At 46.7% G+C, this 27072-nt stretch overlaps 1 protein-coding gene across 1 annotated transcript in view; it reads left to right on the top strand.

The window, feature by feature from the left end:
* LOC147666670 (complement C3-like) overlaps positions 1-27072 on the top strand; it is a 285541-nt gene that overhangs the window by 144053 nt on the left and 114416 nt on the right. Inside the window, exons 14-16 of the mRNA XM_086948981.1 lie at positions 807-965; positions 3255-3314; positions 4991-5081. Of these exons, the coding sequence (XP_086805107.1) occupies positions 807-965; positions 3255-3314; positions 4991-5081 (310 nt within the window). The remainder of the gene's footprint in view (positions 1-806; positions 966-3254; positions 3315-4990; positions 5082-27072) is intronic.

The following is a 27072-nucleotide window of genomic DNA, read 5'->3' as shown; positions in this document are numbered from 1 at the left end:
GCTTCTGAATGGCTGCACTTGTACCTCATACATAATGTCCTGACTGTTACTTGGGCAGTAAAATATACCAAGCAGAACTTCTTCTTGATGTGAACAATCAGGTCCCAAGGTTTATTCCCAACTACCTGGTACCTAGAAGGTATAAGAGTGGTTATTCTGTATTCAGAGATAAAGAGGTTCCAAGCAGTAACGGTTATCTAGGTTCCCTGCATCACTCCATAAAGGATCATAGTGATTGTCAGCTTGTGCATTACTGGCAACAGATAACAGAGGTTGTAATTGTATTTATATAGCGCTTACTATCCATGTCTAGGCATCGAATCATGTTTTGTCAGGTTGCACACTCCTCCTGAACCCAAAAAGGATTAGTGGTGGATTAGTATTGGGAAATATGAGTTACTTTGAGTCATGGACATGCAAGACTGTCCGTTGAATTGAATGGAATAATGGAGGGATTGAAGAGTGAAGTGTTTTTTATTAGTAGTCAGATGAAGCTTGGGATGTCTAAAAGGAGAGTTGGGTGAGGGAAGAGTCTCTAAAAAATGATTTGGTAAATCATAGTAGTAAAATGAGGTTTGGGATGAGTCAAAGGAGGGATGCATGAGGAAAGAATTTAGAAAAGGTTGTTTGGGAGATCATAGTAGTAAAATGAGGTTTGGGTGAGCCAAGGAGGGATAGAGGAGGGAAGAGTCTATAAAGGATTATTTTTGAGACCATAGTTGTTATTTGAGTTCTTGGCACATTCCATCTAGCAACCAAGAAGTCATTTTCAGTTCTAATTCTCTCTCTCTCGCTGAACTCTGCAGGCCACGATCATGGTGTTCCAAGCGCTCTCCAAGTACCAGGCCGAGAGGCCGAGCAGCAATGAAATCAACATGGACGTCTCCCTAAGTTTTCCGAAACGCAGCAAAAGCATCACATGGAGGATCAATACTGCATATGCAACGGTGGCCAAGACTGAGAGGGTTTGTCTTCAGCTTTTTTTGCTTATTTTGTATCATCAGAACTCGTTGAAGATTCTCCTTCAGACAGGAGACAGGGATCCTTTTCAGAAAGGATCTAATATTGCCAAAGGATCACAGCTGGTCACCCCATCTCATCTCTAGAGAGGGTAAAATTACCTGTGTCCACTTATGTTTCACTACTTTGAGGGTAGTAAAAGGAACACCAGAATCTGAAAATCCTTGATATTTGCTCACTGTCTCCAACTCATTCACCAGTCTGTGGTCGAAATGCTTCCATCTTCTGGGGGCAGGATCAGTGGGTGGATATACTTAGATATTGGAAGATTCCGTCACTTGTGTCTAGGAAGTAAAGACAGAGAATATTCTGAGCTTTCATATGCACCTGAGCATAGGACATTTGATAATACTAGTCACAGTTCACCTTGGTAGCCTCCTGAAAGCCTTGAGCAATAGTGCACATTATTACAAATTCCTATTAGATGTTGCTTGACCTGCAACTCTTGTTCTCCACTGTGGTTGCTTTCTGTTCTTCATGATCTTATATCTGCAGAAATGAGGCGCTCAAAGCTGTCAATGAGGAGTCACATCTCAGTTCAACATTACCCATCACAGAAGGAAAGGAGACACAAAAGGGAAAAGCTGCTACTATGACTCGAGTCTGAATTGCAAGGGGAATTAAAATTAACTGGGTGGAAGTAAACCTCGTCCTTGTCCTGGAAGCCTGCTGCCAAAAGTTAGGATGACACAACACAAGAATCAGAATGCACGGTGGGCTTTGTAAAGTAATGATTCTTGGGTAGTGTTTTAAAACTTTTATGTAAAAAATAAAAAGACTTCAAATAATTCCAACAATCGGTGATTCAGAAAAATAATTGTTAAGTATGGATTCTGACATGCTTACCCATTTATAAAATATACACGTAGAAATCGAATTTGTAAATACGATTTTTACAAATGTTTTGGAAATGCAGTTTTTTTTCTCAAATATGGGGAATGCCACCCATACCCTCCTGCTTTTAAAAAGTTCTAGCTTTCAACTGAGGTGTACTCTCCAAATACCCACTACACCCTTTATATTTCGCCCTTTATTTTTTAATTTTTATTCAATTGTGTGGTGTGAATGCCTTTTACCAACGATTAATGGCAGCCACACTCCTCAATCTGGCATGCCGCCATTTAAAATTACGCAAGAGCAGCTCCTCCATGAGGGCGGAGGAGCGTCGCCTCACCGCTTTCTCGCAGTGTGAGAAGCAGTAACACAAAATGAGAGAAAGCAGAAGGGTTTGGTTGGAGGCAGGTGGGTGGACAGTCCTGCAACACGGCAGGGGAGTAGTGGCTCACCCAATGTTGCGGGCACTGGCTGTTTGGTCAGCCCTCTGGGACCGACAAAACCAGTCATGCACGCTCTGCAATTTTCTCTATGTAGGCTGCAAGCCTACATGGAGAAAATAGCCTCCCCATAGGCTCCTGGCTGGGCGCCGTCCCCACCAATCACAACGCTGCCATTGCAGCATTGTGATCGGCTTAGGGGAGGGGAGGGAGGCTGCCTGCTTCCTGCGGCTGCGAGGAGCAGAGAAGCAGAGACGAAGTGGGACCGGATCGGGTCGACTAAGGTACGTTTTTTTTATTATAATTAAAATTAAACATTCCCCTGCGTGAACCCCTCCCTGTGTGATCTCCACGCCCCCCTTCCCCCACGAGTTGTGCCGGCCCCAACTAGAGGTACGACCTGGTTCTTCCTGCTCTTGGTATCATCCATTCCAATCCCTCATGCAGAGTGTATTCCATATTTCCAAATAGATATTGTGGTAAGCATTATTGGTCCAGAACAGTCAGGAAATGTGCTTCAAAAGTCTCGCAATAGGTTGTGGCGGATCACTTTTAAATTGAAATGTTCAGGGCGTGGTCACCTGGGCCTATGTTGTATTTTTTTTGCAATGGAATTTGGGCAGAAAAGTTGGAGGGACAAAAAATGAAGGGACAAAACCAATAAACTGTTGTGTGCAAAATAAAGTCTCGCATCAGGTCCCACTCATGGTGTACAGTCAGGGGCCCATCCTCACTTCCAACAGTGAGTGTCAGATTTTTTAGAGATTGTTCATAAATCGAGCAAGGCTTATTTTTTCATCATTTGCATTTAAAATGTGTAACCTTCATAAAAATGTACTTTTATTCTGAAATTGCTTTTCATAATCCTTTTCCATTAATAATACAATTTTAAAGCATAACGAAATTGACAGAAATTGCTGAATATCTTGTGAGACTAAATATTTGCTACTTTCCCCACAGACTACGATTAATGAAGGTTTTACTGTGATAGCCACAGGAACAGGGCAAGGAACACTGACGGTAAGAAAGTGTCTCTCAGTCTAACTTTAGCTTTATCTAGTAACACTACTACCAGTTGTCCACACACTTGCATGTAACTTTCTGGAACTCCAAAAGCTCCTTCTAAATATTATGGAGAATTAATTTATTTTGTAGTAGGTTGGACTACATAATCAGCACTTGATGCGCTGGAGGGAGGTATTGCACAATTAAACAAAGTCAATCCCATTGTAATTGGCTATAATATATCTCATGTGATGGTCGTTTTGTAGGCCTTGCCTCTTGAAAATAGCTCATTTTTGTCTCTGTGTGATATGAATTATTTCTGCATTTGCGGAGACATTCTTAGAATAAAATGTTAATCCATAGCTGGGTTGGGATGGCCACCCATATAGATTGTGCCTGGTGTTTAAACATAATGATGGCTCAGTTCAGCAGGGAGGATTTGGAGGGATGCATCTCCCGCCCATGCCTTTTTGGCCCCCTCTTCCTTTATGAAGAAAACAAATTTAAAACGTGTTACTTTTGCTTGCGCGTTCTTCATTGTTTTGTTTGCAGAGACTGATTTGACTGGCCTATGGTATACCTATGAAACAAAAAGACTGGACCAGTACCACCTTATGACATGTATGTGCATCATGTGCATAATGCAACAATGTCAAGGGTAGTGCCAATCCAATGTCTATACAAGGTTTCAGCAACCACTGCAGAAGGTATCTTACACAAGCGTGTGCCAACACTATCAATGGTCAAGGGGGTTAATGAAGATCCCTTGACAGATAAACAACGTGTTTGAGGCATGTGTGCTGTAGATACACATGCTTTGCATACTCGCGCCATCTGGTGTTGGGTCCGGATGTTTGCAAGTTGTTTTTCTTCGACAAAGTCTTTTCCAGTCACTAAATGATAGGAAATTGCAAAACATGTGAATCTACAGCTGTATATGCCAAGAACAGATGCTTACAGGGTAAGTAACGTAATCCTTTTATTTCATAGAAGTGGGTTTCACATGAAGGAAAGGCGAACAAAAAAACCCCCACCCTATTAGCAAATTCGCTAATGCAAAAATACAAGTTCTAAACGTTCTCTGTAAGTGGAAATCAAAAGTTTCGATAAATGTAACTGTTTTTTAGAGAATGTAAAGAAATCAGGTGCTAGCCTCAGTTAAGGAAGGGCATAAACTGGGAAACACACTAACCCAGACAGGTGTTAAGCACAGTGTCCACTACTCACTCACTCTACACATACATAAATTAGGCTTGGGAGACGGATTGTCCCAAACTCTGCCAACTGAGAGTAATGGCAGCAGGACCTCTATCACCTGATGGGAAAGGAATGGAGGCCAAGAGATAGAACCTTGGTTCTCCACCTGTGAGTGCTGATGGACATGCTATTAGCTTGTGTGTGCTTTTTGTTTTCATCAGATATGTAGTTTTGTGCTGCAGGTAGATCTCTCTGACTATGACGTTGAGAACGTGAAAAAGAACATATTACGGTTTCTATAATTACAATTGTTGTTCTCCCCATTTTGCTCATTCATGTAGAGAGACATTTTTCAGGCTGGCATTTTTGTAAATGCCACTTTGTTTTCCAACAGACACATCAGACCGTTTAATAAATCCAAAAGTCTAATCTACTGCTCCTTTCTACAACATAAATCGAATTTCACAGCCTTTACTTTCATTCTGCATTGCTAGGTGATGACCTCCTATTATGCCCCGTTGACGGACAAATCAGCCACTTGCAAGAAGTTTGATTTCAACATCCTAATGGAAAATGCTCCAAATGGTAAAGTATCCAAAATATTTATATTTGTTTTCAAAGAACATAAACGCCATTGGCCTGAACTTGTCTCATTGGTAGGGCGTGAAACAATGAATTTTAAGTCTTGGAAATATCTTCAAAGCAATTCTCTTAGCAAAGGGTGTTTCCACATAGAATAGAATAGAATAGAAGCCATTTGTAAAGCGCCTGGTTACTCAAAAACAGAGTGTCAGCACTGAGACACTCTGGAGGGTTCTGACTCCCACCCATAAGATGCCACCTTATCACGGGGAAAAGGGCCAACACTGATTTGCATATGGCTGGTTCTAAACTGGAATGGTTTGATGTGCAAACAAACACTATGGATTTTACCCAGATCTGTGACTGGGGGCGAGTGTCTAATTAATTCAGCATTCCGTCCATCATCTGTTCGTTTTGCACCTTATCACGAATGTCAGCTCCAAGTCAGGTCAGAGCAGCAGCGTCTGTAACATCCTGACACACATCTGGATGTAGCTGTGCCCACAAATAAATGCATGGCTTTTATATGATCCGCTAAATGCAAGGGCTCAGGTGATTGTTTTTTTGGGGGAATTAGAGTCACTGAAAAGCAAATCAGTGTTTCTTGATTGCACAACAGTTACCTATCTATGATGATATAAATCCAGTGAGGTTATGCACCCTAGATCAATAGGATACTATTGGACTATGGGCCTTATTTAGACTTTGGCAGAGAGGGTACTCCGTTGCAATGGCAATGGCGTATCCTCTGTCCCAAAGCAAAGTTATGGAACTTCCGAATGTCGACTGTGGAGATGTCTCCACTGCCTACATACATCTCCAACAACCCGACGGAGAAAGGGCCATCGGAGGTTTGGCCATGTTTTCGCCTGCCCTATTTACAGTGGGCGAACATATTGGCAGTTTTCACTGCCAGGCAAAACTGGGCGGTAAGGGGCAGTTAACACTGCAAAATGAGGACATGGGAGAAAACTGCTATGGTGAGGGAGTAATTGCTTTTTTTTATTTTCAAAAACAAAATCTCTCTTTTGGATTTTGTTTTTGAAAATAAAACAATTAATTAAAAATGTGACGTATGGCTCCATCGCGTTAAGACAGCCATCCGTCAGACTTTCAGTGTATTTATAGGAACCACTGTGATGGCAGTTCCTGCAAATGAAAGAGATCTCCACTGGGCTGACGGACATCTCTAAAATTGGCAAACAAAGTACCCTAGCCATCCAGGAGTAAAGTACCCCACCGTGGCAACAGTACTTAATCCGTCCTCCAAACTATAAATCAGGCCTCACGTTGTGGACCAGCCTGTCAAAGTTGCAATGTGTTTCTTTACAACGATTTCAGACAAATAACAGAACTAGTGCGCTGTCTCCAATTAAATATTTCCAGTGCTAATGTAAGGGAACGCCCATAATAACCATCTCGAAGGCAGCTGCTTACGTCGATTTGAAGGGACCACGGGGCATATTTACAAGCCCCTTGCACCACTTTTGCGTCACTTTTAACATGTGAAAAGTGATGCAAAAGTGGCGCAAGGGGCTTGTAAATAAGCCCCCACGACCTTTGCAGCAGAGGCTAAGGGAGAGCTGCTTATCAACCCAAGCACCATATCCTCGATGGATACATATTGTTCTATGCCACATTCCCTTACTCGGCACGAGTTTCATATGCCATGAATATGCCAGAGCTCCGGAACCCTAAGAACGACTGAGGATGATGTACAATTGAAAACTTCTTTGAGGAGCACTTGCCATTTAAAAATCAGTTCTTGAGTCAGCCGAACCAATAATGTTTGCAAAAGATGGGGCGTGTTTCTTAATAAGAGCAGGAGGACATTTCCGCTGTACATGTTCTATGAATAAATCTTCAGTTATTAAAGTACAAAGTTACTATTATACACAAAAGATCCTTGATCCAGGAGTATAAAAGGTTATCTTTATTCAAGTTGAGCTCCAGGTCAAGTTCTTAAGATGTAAATATGGAAACCCCACCAGGAGTGACTTCCCTGTCGCTCAGCCTGCCTGCTACCAACTGCCAGTTAACCACAGACCAAGCACCCAACATTCCACAATGTCACCAAGCATTCTAGCAGTGACACCATGTGAGCCACAGGGAAATCCCAGCCAGGGAAAAGAGACATAGATCAAATATAACATTTACCTTGTGTGAGGCGCTATTGCTTTTCTTTAATTCTCTTCCAACAACAATACAGCTCCATTCCTTGAGAAGGAATTGCAGGTCTCCAAACTATTCTGTTAAGTGAATGCAGATGGCACATTAGTTAAGAACAAGCTGTCTGTCCGCTCTGCACCCCTCTCTATCTCTATCCCCTCGGAGAGGGGGTGTAGGAACATCAACCAGGTAAGGTCATAGCCCTCCATGACATAGTGTCCATGTAGGGGCAGTTTTAAGGCCTCCATAGAAGAATTCTAATTGAATCAGGATTTACAGTTCTCACCGTAATACCAAATGCACGCTGCCATCCCCAAAACTCCCCACTGAGCACAGTTCCTGAGTTGAAGCCTAGGGAAATCTCTGGATAGAAACCAGCCATAAATAGGGGATTATCATGTCAACTTGGTTTGGGAATCCCGATTCCCATGGGATAACCCCATTTCTCAATGCCCACTCAGAGGCAACCTCAGAATACCAGGTTATTGCTGTTTCCCCAAAATATAAATACCCTCTGTATCTGTCATTTGGGGAGTGGGACTACCTCACGGGGACAATCTGAAAGGATCAGTGTCAGTGTATTAACTTCAAGAATAAGAGATACAGGGCCAGATGTATGCAGAAAGCCTTTTGCGATTCCCTAATTGCGAATCACAAGGATTTGCAATTAAGAAATCGGAAAATGCAATGTATGAAGGTGTATAGTACACCTTTTGCGATTTCTATGGGGTTTCAAATGACCTACCTCATGAATAATAACGAGGTGGGTCACAGTTTGCAACCCCTAGGAATCCTAAAAATCATGGGGATGGAGGCCTGCTGAGATCCGGAGCCCACCATGTCCGTGATTGCTTTTCAATAAAGCAATCTTTTTTTTGTATGCAGCCCATTTTCCTTAAAGGAAAGTGAGATGCTTTACAAAACAAAAAAATGAAAAGTTTTCTTTTCATTTTTTAAGAGCAAGCAGTGGTCCGTGGGACCACGGCTTGATCTTAAAAATGGTTTTACAAACATTCACAAAAGGGAAGGGGTGCCTTGGGGACCCCTTCCCATTTGCGAATGGGTTACCACCTCATTGAAGTAGGTGGTAAAATTTGAATATATTGTGACCGCAATTGCAGTCACAAAACATTCATACATACTGATGCGATTCCATATTAGGGAGGGACGCCCTAAACACGCCCCTTCCTAATGCTGAATCGCAAACCCATTTACTGAATCGCAAAATTAGGTTTGCTGCATCGGAAAAGCCATTTTTGCGTTTGCAAATGGGCAGATTCTATGAGTCTGCCCATTTAACGAACGCAAACATGCTTGATACATCTGCCCCATATTCCCTCTCAAAGTAGATGAGACACTCTCTTATCAGTTGCTCATAGAAACCACAGACTTTGCTTACAGTGGAGCAACTATCATCCTACTCTTTCTGTCACATTCTGAAAAAAAAATACTCCAAACCCAGGAGTGTTGGCTAGTGTTAATACTTATAGTCACGACACATCCCCTGGGTTCTTGAGTTTCAGTGTAAGTAGTTGGGATACCACAAATAATTAGTTGTCCTTATTAGTATGAGTGTAGCACATGCTGTTCACACAATTGACCAACCTGTGTGAGTGATAAATTTTGTTTGAGTCTTTGTTTAGGATGGCTTCCTCCCAGACAAGGACCCACAACTGTTCCCTCACCTGCCTCCATCTTACAACCCAGTGGCGCTTTCTAAGGGACAGAATGGGACAGATATGCAAACTCTACTCCTGCGTGTTGAACACTGGTATCTCATGGAATCCACGTACACAATCATTAAAGAGCTATATGTAAAGCCACTCTAGGAAAAAAACATACCACCTGAAGTTTGGTATTCTCTACATACAACACTAGTCTTTAAAGGGCTCTGAATTTCTGGGCATCCTGATCTAATCTGTTGCAGATATTCACTGAGACCATAGCAATATTGAAAGATCCCTAAAACATCCTCAGTGTCATTCCTTAACCGAAGCTGAAGACGGTGCAGAATTGGCAGCCTAGATTAACGAGGGAGTACAGAAAAAAGGCATGATCGCATGCTCAATACTAGCAGAAGTCATCTCAATCCATCCAAGGCAATTGGACAGTGATCTGTCAATTCACCTGATCATCAAACCACAGATACCACAAGGTTACAGGCTCAACCTATTGCTGACGATAGCACCCTGCAAGCTATTCAGATGCAAGAGGGATCAGCACCAGCAAGGGAGTAGCCAGAAAATAAAATGCCTCCAGCATTGAACCAAAGCTCTTATGGCACCTATTATGCCTGGTATAATCAACTCAATATTAACTGCTCACAAGATTGTACTACAGAATATTGAGGCTAGGAATATAGTGATACACTAATACAGTGGACAGAATATGGAGGGATAAAATATTGCAAGGTAAGTACATATAGAATTTAGAATCCCTGACTCCACATCTATACTTTAAAAAATAATTTTCCTTACCTATTACCACTTTATTGAAGTGGTACTAGGTGGGGAAAAATAGAAACCCTAAGACTTATCTGTATATAAGGCCCTAACCCAGAACACAGGCAAAGTGTACTTAAAACAGCATAGCTGCCTAGGTCCCTCGCTCTTTTGCTTCAGCATCGGGCTCCTGGCTGAAAAATCTACCATTGTTTGGTCATTTGTCCAAGAAAAGACCATCGACGGTGGGCTTGCCGTCAAGAAGACATTGTCATTCAGGTACGTCGTTGACGGCAAAGAATCAGAATCCTCCGCCGTCGTCAACCCGGTGAGGATCGGCGTCGTGGAGCACAAGCCCTCCACCATCGTCTTCTCGGCGACGATCGGCGTCGAGGAGTAACAGCCCTCCGTCATCGTCAACCCAGCGGCGATCGGCGTCGAGGAGCAGATGTCCCCCGCCGTCATCAGCTCGACGTTTGACGTCGAGGGCAGGTACCCCTCCGTCGTCGTCATTCCATCCATGATCGACATCGAGGGTCAGGAGTCCTCTGCCGTCGTCAACCCGGCGACGATCGGCGTCGAGGATCGGAAGCCCTCCGCCGTCGTCTCAGCGACGATCGGCATCGAGAAGAGGAGCCCTGCACCGACGTCAACACGGCGACGATCGGCATCGAGGAGCAGAGGCTCTTCGTCAGCACGGTGACTGTCGGCGTCGAGGAGCAGAACCCCTCCACCGTCGTCGGCTCATCGACGTTCGACGATGAGACAAAAGGATGTTCCGGCGTCGTCTGCAAGGCACTCGACTTCGAGGAACAGAGAGTCAACATCGAGACCGGTTCCAACACCAGGCCGGACATCGATGTCGAGAAGGACGTCCAGGTCTGCGTCGAGAAGGGTTGAGTCAGAGCAGGTCACACGCCTGACATCAAGACCCACATCAGTGAGGTCCGGAGAAGGATCTGTGGTTCTGGTGACAGAATCAGCGTCACAACACTCATCTTCTCACTCTTCAAAACATCCTTCAGCGGGCCATTCTCCATCTGCCTCACCAGAAAGGCATTCAGGCAGACCAAGTCATAGATCTCCATTACAGCAAAGGGAGGCTTCCCCTGCTGTTCATTTGTCCCAGAGTTGGCTCCTTCCCCTTCATCACTGGGGTAAGGATACAGGAGCATACCGATGGATGCCAGAATACGCCATTCCTCTTCATAGATCACCTCTGCAAAGTTTGGTGCAGGAAGTGGATAGATCGTCCTTGCCCAGATGTGGAGATCGTGCGTGCAGGTCACAGGAGTGCAGACATAGTTCCCATCGCAAAAGAAGAAGGTCCCCTACGTGATCTTCCTCTTCCACTCGATCCTCGAAGAGGGACTATTCTCCCACTCTATCAGATAGCCCTTTGTCAAGAGTATCACCGATAGATGACATTAACAAATATCATGATGTGCTTCAGAGAGGGGTTCAGAAGCTGAAAATTGAAATGTCTACTCCTCAGGTGGCAACAACAGCTATTTTTGAGACTCTACATCAAAGAGCAGCTTCTCGTCCGTTGCTTCCTTTGGTTCCCGGTCTTTTGGAACCGGTGATGGACATTTTCCTCACATCAGCTAGGATTAAGGCTGCGCCTGTGAGGATCCAAAAGAAATACAAGTCGGCAGCAACAGACCCAGTGTTATTGAAATCAGATCCGCCTGAGGACCCTGTTATAATTGCGGCAGCGAAGAAAACTCATGCAGTAGCTGCGTCTTCATGAGTCCAGCCGGATAAAGAAAGTCGGTCCCAGGACTCTTGGGGACGAAAGATTTGCGGGTCTGCTACATCATCGCTTAAAGTCTCTAGTGCAGCTGCCTTATTAGGTCACTGTGACAGAGCCTTATGGGACTCCTTGGACCGCTTCAAGGAAAAATTACCAAAGGAAGATCAAAAGGATTTAGAGGAGGTCATCAAGGAAGGGTCGCTTGTTGCCAACCAAGTGATTAGCACAGCAGCGGATGGTGCTACACTGTTGGCACACTCATATGTGCATGGAATTTGCGCTAGGAGATCCTCCTGGTTGAGGCTAACAGCTCTCAAGCCAGACGCTCAACAGAGGATTTTAAATCTCCCTTTTTCCGGCTCCTCCCTGTTTGGCACCCATACAGAGGAGGAAATGGGTAGAATGAAAACAGAGCTCGATACCCTCAAAGCAGTTGGATTGGAGAAGAAAAAAGAGTTCCAACAACGGTACAGACCCAACCAACGCAAGGGCTACCAACAGAGGGTTCAAACCCCTCAATGGTGCCAGAACAAGAACCAAGGCAAGTCACAGTATCAAGGCCCCAAGTCCAACAGAGGTAGAGGAGGTTATCAGCAACAGTCCTCTAACACGGCCAGATCGGCAGGGAAGCAATGAGCAGGAGCTTCCTCTGGCGCCGTTGCCCACTCCAGTGGGAGGAAGTGCTTCACATCATCTGGAAGAGTGGTGCAGCATAACGAAAGATCGTTGGGTGCTAAGTATACTGCGCAATATATACGCACTACGTTTTTGTGCGCATCCAATCTAAAGGACATTCCTCCGAAAAGATCTCGTCCTCACCAGTTGATGTTGCTTCGGCAAGAAGTGATAACCCTTCTGCGAAAAAAGCCCATAGAAGAGGTTCCTTCCGCAAAGCGAGGGAAGGGAGTTTACACCAGGTAGTTTCTTGTGCTCAAAAGAGATCAGGAGCACAAATTCAGACCTACCCTGGACCTTCGCTTGCTAAACAAAGTCATTGTGAAAGAAAAGTTTTGCATGTTGGCCCTTCATCAAATATGTCCACATCTACAAGCAGGAGATTGGATGTGTTCGGTGGACCTCCAAGATGCGTACTTCTATATACCTATCATTCCACGTCATCTCAAATACCTTTGATTCCTGGTTGGCAGCAAGCATTATCAGTTCAAAGTCTTACCTTTCGGACTGAAATCTGAGTCTTTACCAAGTGCATGGCAGTGGTGGCAGCGGCCCCACACAGAAAAGGTCTGTTTGTCTACCCTTACTTAGACGATTGGCTCCTCAAAGGGCCATCTCCTCAAAAAGTAAGAAGCGATTTTTAAGTCTGTCTAAATCTGCTCTGCAGACTGGGGCTTCATGTGAACATGGAGAAGTCAGTTCACTGGCCCACCCAGACAATCCATTATTTGGGCTCGACTCTGGATTCAAACAAAGGAAGAGCGTTTCCTTCGGAGGAGAGGCTTTCTTCAGTGCAGCAGAAGTGCAAAGTTCTGCTCTAGACAGATTGCCCAACAGTCCGGCAAGTGGCATCTCAGCGGGGATCAATGGCCTCTTGCATATTTCTCATTCCCAACGCCAGGCTGAGAATGAGACTGTTGTAACAAGATCTAGAGGACAAGTGAGACATTTGCATACGCCTTTCCTCCTCTGCCTCTGATCCCGAAGGTGGTTTCCAAGCTCATCAGATTCAATATGAAGATCATTCTGATAGCTCCAGACTGGCTGCGTCAGTGGTGGTACCCGCACCTTCTGCAGTTGTTGGTACTCCCCACTGGAGACTGCCTTACAGAGCGGACCTGCTGACCAAAATGGACGGGAGGATTCTCTATCCCAGCCTTCCTTCACTGAACTTGGCAGCATGGCTCCTGAGGTCCTACAATATGGTCACTTGAATCTGCCGCAGGACTGCATGCACATCCTGAAAGAGGCTAAAAGGCCTTCCACATGAGCGTCATATGCTTTTAGGTGGAAGAGATTCTACTTATGGTATGTTCATAATCATTTTGATCCTACAAAGGGCAGGAGGAGGTCATTCTTCCTTACCTCCTTTATTTGGCCAAAGCGGGTTTGAAATATTCCTCGATCAGGGTTCACTTGTCAGCCATTACGGCATACAGAAAATCCCCCAACCAACCTTCTTTTTTCCAATTGCAGTTGGTTAAGGATTTCCTACAAGGGTTGAAGAAAGTGTATTCCCTAGTTCGAAATCCTTCTCCTCTTTGGGAATTGAATCTGGTGCTGTCTAGATTGACGGGTCCTCCTTTTGAGCCCATTCATAAAGCCACATTGCAGCATCTGACATGGAAGACCGCTTTCCTGGTGGCAATAACGTCAGCGCGCAGACTAAGTGAAATCCAAGCGCTGTGTGCTAAAGAGCCATATACTGTGTTTCACCACAACAGGGTAGTGTTAAGGGCTCACCCTGCTTTTTTGCCAAAGGTTATATCTGATTTCCATATTAATCAGTCAATCTCTCTACCGTCCTTTTTTCCCAATCCAGCAACTCCTGCAGAGAGGTCTCTCCACTCCTTAGACCTCAAAAGAGTGCCAAAATTCTATTTCAAGGTTACGAAGGGTATAAGGAAATCGGATCAATTGCTTTTGAATTATGGTGCCATGAGAACAGGCTTTCCAGCCTCCAAGAGATCCATTTCAAGATGGATAGTGTCCTGTATGAAATCGGCCTACCAGTTGGCAAATAAACCCCTTTTGTTGTCTCCTAAAGCACACTCCACTAGGGGAAAGGCGGCCACAGTAGATTTCTTGCATGATGTTCCAATGGCGGAGATTTGCAAGGCAGCAACCTGGAGATCGGTTCACACTTTCACAAGGCATTATTGTCTATAATCCGATTCCAGGGCAGATACTCAAGTTGGCAAGGCCTCCTTGAGGAATCTATTCGGATAGTAAGAAATCTATCTGAGCTTAGTTATCTGAGCTGGTTGGTTAATTTACTGTTCTGTTTCCTTTGCCCGCAGGGGGATGAGGTGAGGCTCGCTATTCTATTCTAGTGCTTATGACTATTGATGAGGATCCCCTGGAAGAGAAGGATTAGTTACTTACCTGTAATCCTAGTTCTCTTCCATGGGTATCCTCATCAGTCATAAGCAACCCTCTCGCCTCCCCGGGCAAAGGATTATTGTATTTTTAAAGGTAATGTCAACTATTTGTGTTATGGCTTTTGAGTCACCGTAAAGAACAACTGACCTAACTGTCACCCCTGAGGCATGATGGGAAGCTGGGGGTCATGACTGCCTTAAAGGCACAGTGCCAGTTTATTGCTATGTTGCTATGAGTTAGCTTTTCAGCCTTTTTAGGCGATGTTTCTGCAATGCAGCCTGGGAGCTGTCAATGCTTTTAGTCCTTTCTCAGAGTTTGTGCTAAGTGCTAAGCATAAACACAGTTTTTAAACATGTTCTGCGGTTGTTTTTCCCTGTTTTCTAATGTATTCTTTATGATATAATGGGAAGTCCTTACAGCATTATTCAGCTCTAGTGTGTATAAGGCTGTATTTGCTTTTCTATTATATATATATATATATATATATATATATATATATATATATATATATATATATATATATATATATATATATATATATATATATATATATATATATATATATATATATATATGTATGTATGTATAAATATATATATATATATTCACTGAAAAAACCATTGGTTATAGACCATATATAGTTAGGAATTAGCATTTACAAAACCTTGAAAATTCACTGAAAAAAACATAGGTTATAGACCATATATAGTTAGGGATTAGCATTTACAAAACCTTATTTTACTCGCACAAAACCATTGAAATTCGCATATATAGTTAGTTGCACTAACTATATATCGCGCACCGGCAATCCACTGCTGATGATGTCACATATTACATCATTCATGACATGGTCAGTGACATCACTGATGACATCACTGATGACATCTCAAATGACATCACTGATAGCCTGTCCCTTCTGTTGTCATTTAACAGAACTTTTTGGACTGCTGAAAGGGGTTGTGTTCCGACCACTGGTTGGTGGAGACATTTTGACTATATTCTGGACCTGCGTTGTCGCGTAATGCGTCATATGACTCGCCGCATTAGCGCACCCGGAAGTGCTCCGGTGCGCGAGGCGCAGCTTCCCGGAAGCGATCCAGAGCGCGGCGCGCAGCGCGTAACGTAAGCATAACAGGTCATGTGACTTGTTAATAAAACTTTTCATTGGTTCATTTTACTTTTGTTATTCTAATGGTGGAAGGCTTGGTCATATGACCTAAAAATAACACTTTTCATTGCTTTCGAACATATTTTTTTCCCAAATGATGAAAGCCCCACCTTTTTTTTTCTCACTCTGACTTGTAAAGCAAAGGACCCAGATGCATTTACAGTTTACCACTAACAATGTTCCAGGCTAATGTATTTTCCCGGGAAATTTACAACTGTCCTGCAAGTAAAATATTCCTATTTCGAGAAAAAGGGCGTTTCTTCGTCCCATGAGGGAGCCGTTGAACAAAGGAGGCTCGGCCTGCTGTCTTAGTCGCTGATAGGCATGAATATCGGATTCTTATCGATCACTTTATGTTGCAGGAGTAGAAAACTCAACAGCCCTTGACCATTTATCTTTACTGCGTTCCTGCGTATTATACCTTTTAACCGTCATGTAATCGGGCTGCTTAACTTCACTTGCCTTTTACTGATTCGAAAACAGTGGCTATTATTCAAAACTTTACCAATCTAGGTACTACTACCATGTTTTGTTTTAAAAACCTTTATTGTGAAAATGTCAGTATACAAATACGGGCCTATAACCACGTGGGCCGGCCACGGAGCAAACTGGAATCGTATATGATAAGAGAACATTTACACTGTAAAAGAACGTAACGGGCGGGCCATTAGGTTGCAAGAACTAAGGTGTCTAACAGTTGCGGAATCGGTGGACGTACATTTTATAATTAAAGTACGACAGGGCCAGTTACAATAAAATTATCTAGATATACATTTGCGGGCAAGTACCATAGGTGACGTTAATTCGAACTTCCAATAGTACAGTAATCAATAACACATCAGAACTTAATATCAATAGGGATGTCCAAATGTTCAATCAGTACTCGTCCCCGCCCGCCATGTGCTTCAAAACTGCATAAGTATCTTGTGATATCAAGGTTGGGCAACCAGTACACAACAAGGAGTTACGAGTCCCATTTATACCGGCGCCATTTTGGGCGAGGCCAGGCAGGTCCAGGATATAGTCAAAATGTCTCCACCAACCAGCGGTCGGACCAGAACCCCTTTCGGCAGTCCAAAAAGGTTCCGTTAAATGACAACAGAAGAGATAGGCAACAAGAACCATCAATCAAAAGAGGGGACGCTTTCGTGAATGGGGCCCATGCCCTAGCAGGCAAGTGTCCGAGTTCCAAGGTGTCCCAGGGCCGTTTTAGTGGATCAGGCCCAAATCCAAAGAGCCGGCCGCCATTTTGAGAGTCCTGTTGCAGCCGCCTATCGCTGCACCGCAAGAGTGGCCGCAATTCAGCTGGATGGTGGGCGAGACGCTGTAGCCGCAAGAGCGGGCACAATTCAGCTGGATGGCGGGTGAGGCACTGTACCGCAAGAGCGGGCGGAACTCAGCTGGATGGGGGGTGAGGCACTGTGCCGCAAGAGCGGGCGGAACTCAGCTGGAAGGCGAGTGAAACGCTAAGAGGCGCCCCACTGCAGATGAGGTGCCTCCACCTGGGGAGGAGGGAGAGGCCCGTTTGCGCCGCCTCCCCCCCCCCCCCGGGCACCCCACGCCGTCTTTCGGCGCAGCAATGTAGGATGGCCACACCAGTGAAACTTGCTGGACACCACCTCGGTGCCATCCGGATCTCGGCGCGTTGTGCTGCCTTCGGCGTACTGTAGCAGCAAGAGTGACCGCAACTCAGCTGGACGGCGAGTGAAACGCTAAGAGGCGCCCCACTGCAGATGAGGTGCCTCCACCTGGGGAGGTGGGAGAGGCCCCTTTGCGCCGCCTCCCCCCCACCCGGGCACCCCACGCCGTCTTGTAGGATGGCCACACCAGTGAAACTTGCTGGACACCACCTCGGTGGCATCCGGATCTCGGCGCGTTGTGCTACCTTCGGCCTACTGTAGCAGCAAGTGCGGGCGCAACTCTGCTGGACGGCGAGTGAAACGGTAAGAGGCGCCGCACTGCAGATGAGGTGCCTCCACCTGGGGAGGCAGGAGAGGCCAGTTTGCACCGCCTCCCCCCCCCGGGCACCCCACACCGTCTTTCGGCGCAGCGTTGTAGGATGGCCACACCAGTGCGGCAACTTGCTGGACACCACCTCGGTGCCATCCGGATCTCGGCGCGTTGTGCTGCCTTCGGCCTATTCGCACATCGGTCCGCTACTGACGCCGCCTCACAGGCCAACGGATTTCATAGGCTTTTTATAGCCCAAAGCCGCATAACAGGTCATGTGACTTGTTTATAAAACTTTTCATTGGTTCATTTTACTTTTGGTTTCCTAATGATGAAATGCTTGATCATATGACCTAAAAATAACACTTTTCATTGGATTGAAACATTTTTTTTCCCAAATGATGAAAGCCCCACCTTTTTTTTTCTCACTCAGCAATCCAAAAAGGTTCCGTTAGATGACAACAGAGGGGACAGGCAACAAGAACCATCAGTCAAAAGAGGGGAGGGCAAGTTCTTCCCTACCGGGTCACGTTGGGGCTCCACCGGAAGTCATCGAATTGATAGTCTACAGTGTTTCTGGATGTTTCAGACTGAAGCTGGCGTCAGCATGAGAGCACCACCATCTCGTAGCTCCGTCGTGGCCATTCAGCAAGCAATCATGGCAGCTGCTCCCCACCGGAAGCCTGCGGGAGTCGGGGCCCCGATGACTTTTGTAGAATCTTCAAGGCTGAGGGGACACTTTCGAGAATGGGGCCCAAGCACTAGCAGGCAAATGTCCGAGTTCAAATGTGTCCCAGGGCCATTTTAGTGGACCAGGCCCAAATCCGAAGAGCCGGCCGCCATTTTAAGAGTCCTGTGGCAGCCGCCTATCGCTACACCGCAAGAGTGGGGGTAATTCAACTGGATGGTGGGCGAGACGCTGTAGCCGCAAGAACGGGCGCAATTCAACTGGATGGTGGGCGAGACGCTGTAGCCGCAAGAGCGGGCGCAACTCAGCTGAATGGCGGATGAGGCACAGTGCAGCAAAAGCGGGCGGTAAACAGCTGAATGGCGACTGAAACGGTAAAGGGGCGCCACACTGCAGCAGAGGAGCCTCCACCTGGGGAGACCCGTTCCCGCCCCCCCCCCCCCCCCCCCCCCGGGCGCCCCACGCCATTTTTCGGCACAGCATTGTAGGATGCCAAGACCAGTGTGGCAACTTGCTGGATATCACCTGGGTGCCGTCCGGATCTCAGCGCGTTGTGCTGCCTTCGGCCTATTCGCACAAAGGACCGCTACTGACGCCACCTCACAGCAGCCCATTGTTGCTTTGTTTAAAATGTTTTTTTTAACGTGTTTACTTTGTTGGAGCGTTGTATATATTTATAAGTTATTAAAGTGTTATAATCCTACTACTTTGTTGGAGTGCTATATATTTTTAATGTGACACATAATTGTGAAGACTTTGATGTACAAAAAGGCATCCCTGGAATCTTCCGCTTCAGGCTCGGTCCCACACACCCTAACAGTGAGAATCCCCTCCCCAATCACAATACAGGATCGTTATCAGATAGTAGGAACGCGTGTGGTGTGACGGATCTCATGGGGTGGGGGCCTTGATCTACTGTAACTCCTTTGAAGAGGGGTGATTCTTTACAGTTGGGCCATAAACTACATCCACAGGGCTAAGTGATAGCCTGGGACCGGCCTGGACAATCAGACACAGAGGAAGAGGAGTGTCAGAGGGTACGGTAGTGAATAGGGTGAAAGGGAGGTGTCGTGCGGGCACAGGGTGTGATTCTCAGGGAAGAGCAGCGCAGATGGGGGAGGTTTATGGCCCATGCATGAGAGAGAGAGCGGGGGTGACCAGTGCGTAGGGGAGAGGCTTGCGAGGGTGGGGAGCCATGCTGAGGATCGGTGGCGTGCAGAGCGTGGGTCTGGTCAAGGCATCTAAAATGGCTGCCGTGCACGACAAAAGTGTGGCATTGGAAAAAAGGCAAGATGGCGCAGACAATGTTTATCAATAGGGATTAATTTATAACAATTATTTTTAACAATATATTTACTCGCAGTGACAAAATGGCGGTCAACACTTCCTGATTTCCTTCGAATCGAACGTTAACAGACGTCACGCAGCAAAAAAATAAAAATCCGCTCACGCGCAGACGCTGGAAGACATGTATCAACATAAATGAGCATCCTCAGCCACCCTCAGAAAACAAAGGGGGTCAGGATACGTCTCCCGTACCCCCAGAGGGTGCGGTAGTGAATAGGGTGAAAGGGAGGTGTCGGGCGGGCACAGGGTGTGATTCTCAGGGAAGAGCAGCGCAGATGGGGGGAGGTTTATGCTGGAGCACATATATTGAGACCCAGCAAAGGCACATTGGGCTAACAGTCCCTACAATTTTGCCAAGTTTCGTGCAAATCCATTCAGCCGTTCGAGCTAAAAGTGAGGCCAAACGCCCTATGGAAAAATGAATGGGAAAAACGCGTTTTGGGACCCCCCTTTTTTCTCAGCCCCCCCTTGACGAAACCCCCCCAAATTTCAGGGGCTGCTCAGAAACAAAATGTGCCATTTTCCTGAAAATTTCAGCCGATTCCGTCCACAAACGGCAAAGTTATTAGACATAGAATTTTCAAAAGTCCCATAGAGAAAAAATCCTAACTATATATACCTACTGGCGACCGCCAGTAGGTAATATATATATATATATATAGGGCGTTTGGCCTCACTTTTAGCTCGAACGGCTGAATGGATTTGCACGAAAATTGGCAAAATTGTAGGGACTGTTAGCCCGATGTGCCTTTGCTGGGTCTCAATATATGTGCTCCAGTGAATTTTGAGAAATTAACGTTTTAAAAAACAGATACATCTGTGACAGCATCCCGGGAAGCGATCCGGTTCGCGTACTTTACGCGTTATGGAACTTTGCGAAGCGAAGCGGATTGGCTCTCCGGTGTCTGTCAACATTCTAAACAGTCAGGAACGGCCGCCATCTTGTCTCTCGGTAGGATCGAGAGACAAGAGGAGGAGAAAAACAAAGGGGGAATTTAATGAAAGGGGGCAAGGTAGACCCCTCTTGACCCCCTAGGAATGATGTTGGAGTTATTAAAGGGTCCCGTGGGGCAAATAAAAAAAATTTGATTTTTCGCGGTAGAAGCGCTTCCCGGTTCGCGAACCGGTAGCGAAACGGGAATTCGCCATTTTGTGTTTCGTTTTAATTAAATTACAAGATGGAGGAAAAAACAATGTGAGAAATGGGTATAAGGGGGTACGGGAGACGTATCCTGACCCCCTATGTTTTCTGAGGGTGGCTGAGGATGCTCATATATGTTGATACATGTCTTCCAGTGGCTGCGCGTGAGCGGATTTTAATTTTTTTGCTGCGTGACGTCTGTTAACGTTCGATTCGAAGGAAATCAGGAAGTGTTGACCGCCATTTTGTCACTGCGAGTAAATATATTGTTAAAAATAATTGTTATAAATTAATCCGTATTGATAAACATTGTTTGCGCCATTTTGCCTTTTTTCCAATGCCACACTTTTGTCGTGCACGGCAGCCATTTTAGATGCTTTGACCCGACCCACTCTCTGCACGCCGTCGATCCTCAGCATGGCTCCCCACCCTCGCAAGCATCTCCTCCACGCACTGGTCACCCCCGCTCTCTCTCTCATGCATGGGCCATAAACCTCCCCCCATCTGCGCTGCTCTTCCCTGAGAATCACACCCTGTGCCCGCCCGACACCTCCCTTTCACCCTATTCACTACCGTACCCTCTGACACTCCTCTTCCTCTGTGTCTGATTGTCCAGGCCGGTCCCAGGCTATCACTTAGCCCTGTGGATGTAGTTTATGGCCCCAACTGTAAAGAATCACCCCTCTTCAAAGGAGTTACAGTAGATCAAGGCCCCCACCCCATGAGATCCGTCATACCACACGCGTTCCTACAATCTGATAACGATCCTGTATTGTGATTGGGGAGGGGATTCTCACTGTGAGGGTGTGTGGGACCGAGCCTGAAGCGGAAGATTCCAGGGATGCCTTTTTGTACATCAAAGTCTTCACAATTATGTGTCACATTAAAAATATATAGCACTCCAACAAAGTAGTAGGATTATAACACTTTAATAATTTATAAAAATATACAACGCTCCAACAAAGTAAACACGTTAAAAAAAAACATTTTAAACAAAGCAACGATGGGCTGCTGTGAGGTGGCGTCAGTAGCGGTCCTTTGTGCGAATAGGCCAAAGGCAGCACAACGCGCTGAGATCCGGACGGCACCCAGGTGATGTCCAGCAAGTTGCCGCACTGGTCTTGGCATCCTACAATGCTGCGCCGAAAAATGGCGTGGGGCACCCCGGGGGGGGGGGGAGGGGGAGCGAATGGGCCTCCCCAGGTGGAGGCTCCTCTGCTGCAGTGGGGCGCCCCCCTTTACATTTCAGTCGCCATTCAGCTGTTTACCGCCCGCTTTTGCTGCACTGTGCCTCATCCGCCATTCAGCTGAGTTGCGCCCGCTCTTGCGGCTACAGCGTCTCGCCCACCATCCAGTTGAATTGCGCCTGTTCTTGTGGCTACAGCGTCTCGCCCACCATCCAGTTGAATTGCGCCCACTCTTGCGGTGTAGCGATAGGCGGCTGCCACAGGACTCTTAAAATGAGGGCCGGCTCTTCGGATTTGGGCCTGGTCCACTAAAATGGCCCTGGGACACATTTGAACTCGGACATTTGCCTGCTAGGGCTTGGGCCGCATTCTCGAAAGCGTCCCCTCAGCCTTGAAGATTCTACAAAAGTCATCGGGGCCCCCGACTCCCACAGGCTTCCGGTGGGGAGCGGCTGCCATGATTGCTTGTGGAATGGCCACGACGGAGCTACGAGATGGTGGTGCTCTCATGCTGACGCCAGCATCAGTCTGAAACATCCAGAAACACTGTAGACTATCAATTCGATGACTTCCGGTGGAGCCCCAACGTGACCCGGTAGGGAAGAACTTGCCCTCCCCTCTTTTGACTGATGGTTCTTGTTGCCTGTCCCCTCTGTTGTCATTTAACGGAACCTTTTTGGATTGCTGAGTGAGAAAAAAAAAGGTGGGGCTTTCATCATTTGGGAAAAAAAATGTTTCAATCCAATGAAAAGTGTTATTTTTAGGTCATATGATCAAGCATTTCATCATTAGGAAACCAAAAGTAAAATGAAGCAATGAAAAGTTTTATAAACAAGTCACATGACCTGTTATGCGGCTTTGGGTTATAAAAAGCCTATAAAATCCGTTGGCCTGTGAGGCGGCATCAGTAGCGGACCGATGTGCGAATAGGCCGAAGGCAGCACAAGGCGCCGAGATCCGGATGGCACCGAGGTGGTGTCCAGCAAGTTGCCGCACTGGTGTGGCCATCCTACAATGCTGCGCTGAAAGACGGCGTGGGGTGCCCGGGGGGGGGGGGAGGCGGTGTGAACTGGCCTCTCCCGCCTCCCCAGGTGGAGGCACCTCATCTGCAGTGCGGCGCCTCTTACCGTTTCACTCGCCGTCCAGCAGAGTTGCGCCCGCACTTGCTGCTACAGTAGGCCGAAGGTAGCACAACGCGCCGAGATCCAGATGCCATCGAGGTGGTGTCCAGCAAGTTTCACTGGTGTGACCATCCTACAATGCTGCGCCGAAAGACGGCATGGGGTGCCCGGGGGGGGGAGGCGGCGCAAACAGGCCTCTCCCATCTCCCCAGGTGGAGGCACCTCATCTGCAGTGGGGCGCCTCTTAGCGTTTCCCTCGCCGTCCAGCTGAGTTGCGGTCTCTCTTGCTGCTACAGAACGCCGAAGGCAGCACAACGCGCCGAGATCCGGATGGCACCGAGGTGGTGTCCAGCAAGTTTCACTGGTGTGGCCATCCTACATTGCTGTGCCGAAAGACGGCGTGGGGTGCCCGGGGGGGGGGGAGGCGGCGCAAACGGGCCTCTCCCTCCTCCCCAGGTGGAGGCACCTCATCTGCAGTGGGGCACCTCTTAGCGTTTCACTCACCTTCCAGCTGAGTTCCGCCCGCTCTTGCGGCACAGTGCCTCACCCCCCATCCAGCTGAGTTCCGCCCGCTCTTGCGGTACAGTGCCTCACCCGCCATCCAGCTGAATTGCGCCCGCTCTTGCGGCTACAGCGTCTCGCCCACCATCCAGCTGAATTGCGGCCACTCTTGCGGTGCAGCGATAGGCGGCTGCAACAGGACTCTCAAAATGGCGGCCGGCTCTTTGGATTTGGGCCTGGTCCACTAAAACAGCCCTGGGACACCTTGGAACTCAGACGCTTGCCTGCTAGGGCATGGGCCCCATTCACGAAAGCGTCCCCTCTTTTGATTGATGGTTCTTGTTGCCTATCTCTTCTGTTGTCATTTAACGGAACCTTTTTGGACAGCCGAAAGGGGTTCTGGTCCGACCGCTGGTTGGTGGAGACATTTTGACTATATCCTGGACCTGCCCGGCCTCGCCCAAAATGGCGCCGGTATAAATGGGACTCGTAACTCCTTGTTGTGTACTGGTTGCCCAACCTTGATATCACGAGATACGTATGCAGTTTTGAAGCACATGGCGGGCGGGGACGAGTACTGATTGAACATTTGGAAATCCCTATTGATATTAAGTTCTGATGTGTTATTGATTACTGTACTATTGAAAGTTCGAATTAACGTCACCTATGGTACTTGCCCGCAAATGTATATCTAGATAATTTTATTGTAACTGGCCCTGTCGTACTTTAATTATAAAATGTACGTCCACCGATTCCGCAACTGTTAGACACCTTAGTTCTTGCAACCTAATGGCCCGCCCGTTACGTTCTTTTACAGTGTAAATGTTCTCTTATCATATACGATTCCAGTTTGCTCCGTGGCCGGCCCACGTGGTTATAGGCCCGTATTTGTATACTGACATTTTCACAATAAAGGTTTTTAAAACAAAACATGGTAGTAGTACCTAGATGGGTAAAGTTTTGAATAATAGCCACTGTTTTCGAATCAGTAAAAGGCAAGTGAAATAAAGCAGCCCGATTACATGACGGTTAAAAGGTATAATACGCAGGAACGCAGTAAAGATAAATGGTCAAGGGCTGTTGAGTTTTCTACTCCTGCAACATAAAGTGATCGATAAGAATCCGATATTCATGCCTATCAGCGACTAAGACAGCAGGCCGAGCCTCTTTTGTTCAACGGCTCCCTCATGGGACGAAGAAACGCCCTTTTTCTCGAAATAGGAATATTTTACTTGCAGGACAGTTGTAAATTTCCCGGGAAAATACATTAGCCTGGAACATTGTTAGTGGTAAACTGTAAATGCATCTGGGTCCTTTGTTTTACAAGTCAGAGTGAGAAAAAAAAAGGTGGGGCTTTCATCATTTGGGAAAAAAAAATGTTCGAAAGCAATGAAAAGTGTTATTTTTAGGTCATATGACCAAGCCTTCCATCATTAGAATAACAAAAGTAAAATGAACCAATGAAAAGTTTTATTAACAAGTCACATGACCTGTTATGCTTACGTTACGCGCTGCGCGCCGCGCTCTGGATCGCTTCCGGGAAGCTGCGCCTCGCGCACCGGAGCACTTCCGGGTGCGCTAACGCGGCGCGTCATATGACGCATTACGCGACAACGCAGGTCCAGAATATAGTCAAAATGTCTCCACCAAACAGCGGTCGGAACACAACCCCTTTCAGCAGTCCAAAAAGTTCTGTTAAATGACAACAGAAGGGACAGGCTATAAGAACCATCAGTCAAAGAGGGGAGGGCAAGTTCTTCTCTACCGGGTCACGTTGGGGCTCCACCGGAACTGATCGAATTGGTAGTCTACAGTGTTTCTGGATGTTTCAGACTGAAGCTGGCGACAGCATGAGAGCACCACCATCTCGTGGCTCCGTCGTGGCCATTCCGCGAGCAATCATGGCAGCCGCTCCCCACCGGAAGCCTGCGGGAGTCAGGGGTCCCAGTGACTGTTGTAGAATCTTCAAGGCTGAGGGGACTCTTTTGGGAATGGGGCGCATGCCCTAGCAGTCAAGCGTCTGAGTTCCACGGTTGCCCAGACCCATCTTTGCAGGCCAGGCCCAAGTCTGTGGAGCCGACCGCCATTTTGTGAGCTCCGTAGCAGCCGCCTGTCGCTGTACCGTAAGATTGGGTGCAATTCCGTTGGATGGCGGGTGAGATGTTGTAATAGCAAGAGCAGGCGCAATTCAGCTGGCCGAGCGAGGCACTGTGTCGCAAGAGCGGGCGCAAGTCAGCTGGTCGAGTGAAGCGCTGGGGTGTAGCTGAGAAACCTCCACCTGGGGAGGTGGGGGAGGCTCGTTCGCGCCGCCTCTCCCTTCTAGTGCACCCCACGCCGTTTCCTGGCACAGGTATATGTGATGGTCGGACCAGGGCACCGCAGGACATGTCTTCAGGTCAAACTGATTGTAGGACAAGGTGTGGAGCAGGCGCAATTATCTCGGGGGCGTCCGTCAAGCGGTTCAGGGAGGCACCGCATCACATTGTTTTCCAATGCAGTCAGGTCCACAAACAGCCCCCACTTACTTTGAGAATAGTGAAGCTGCAGCAGGTGCAAATAAGCTTCAGACAGTGTTACAAGCGCTGCTCGGAACCCTCAACTATGGCACCCAACATCCAGGACTTATGCCATTTGTGCAAGGCAGTGACATCGAAGCATCTCAGGGACCAAGCAACATACCATATCCAGAGTCCTTCCCACAGCCTCTGCCTTCCTTCTTACCTAGTTATTGTTCTTTCACTCCCACTCCAGGCTTTTAGTCTGTGGATGGAAAACCATGAACCTACACTCACCTATGAAAATCTTACTATTGATGGTTGTTTTTGAGCCCCAAATACAAAGGCTTGTTTGGATCTATGTTGCAGCAGGCTGCCATGTAAATAGTTATTTAATAAAACGTTTTACCCTGCTACTTGTTGATTTTGAGCCCCAAATACAAAGGCTTGTTTGGATCGATGTTGCAGCAGGCTGCCATGTAAATAGTTATTTAATAAAACGTTTTACCCTGTTACTTTGCTGGTGTGTTGTATATATTTATAATATTTGCATAGGGTTTGTCGTTATTTTGGGTGGGGTGGGCGGCGGAGCCGAGCTGTCTTGCAGCCATCATGGTGTCGAGCTCAGTTCCTCTCACTAGTTTCGTATTTCTCAAAAGGGGTTGTTCATAATGTTTCTATTTTAGCGAGGTCAAAAAGAGATCCCATTAGTGGCCTACCTATTTTGCTTGATTCCTTTTGTTTTTTTAACGATTTTTCACTATCTGCAAAGACTAAACAGAGTATTGCGACTCTGTGCTTGTTTGTAAATAGAGAATGAACCAAAGAGAACCAATTCCAAAACAATAAATGCTAGGATAACAATCAATCAAATGGAGAGGGAAGCAGGCACGACGGGTTACAACAGGGGCAAAGGCCTGTGTTACCTACCCTTCACTATCTGCAAAGAGAGAATACTCCTAAAAAAAAAGAG

The sequence above is a fragment of the Lissotriton vulgaris genome, unplaced genomic scaffold (assembly GCF_964263255.1).
Source record: "Lissotriton vulgaris unplaced genomic scaffold, aLisVul1.2 SCAFFOLD_822, whole genome shotgun sequence".
NCBI lineage: Eukaryota > Metazoa > Chordata > Amphibia > Caudata > Salamandridae > Lissotriton > Lissotriton vulgaris.
The sequence above is the reverse complement of the archived record's forward strand: the minus strand, read 5'-3'. Positions and strand labels throughout refer to the sequence as shown.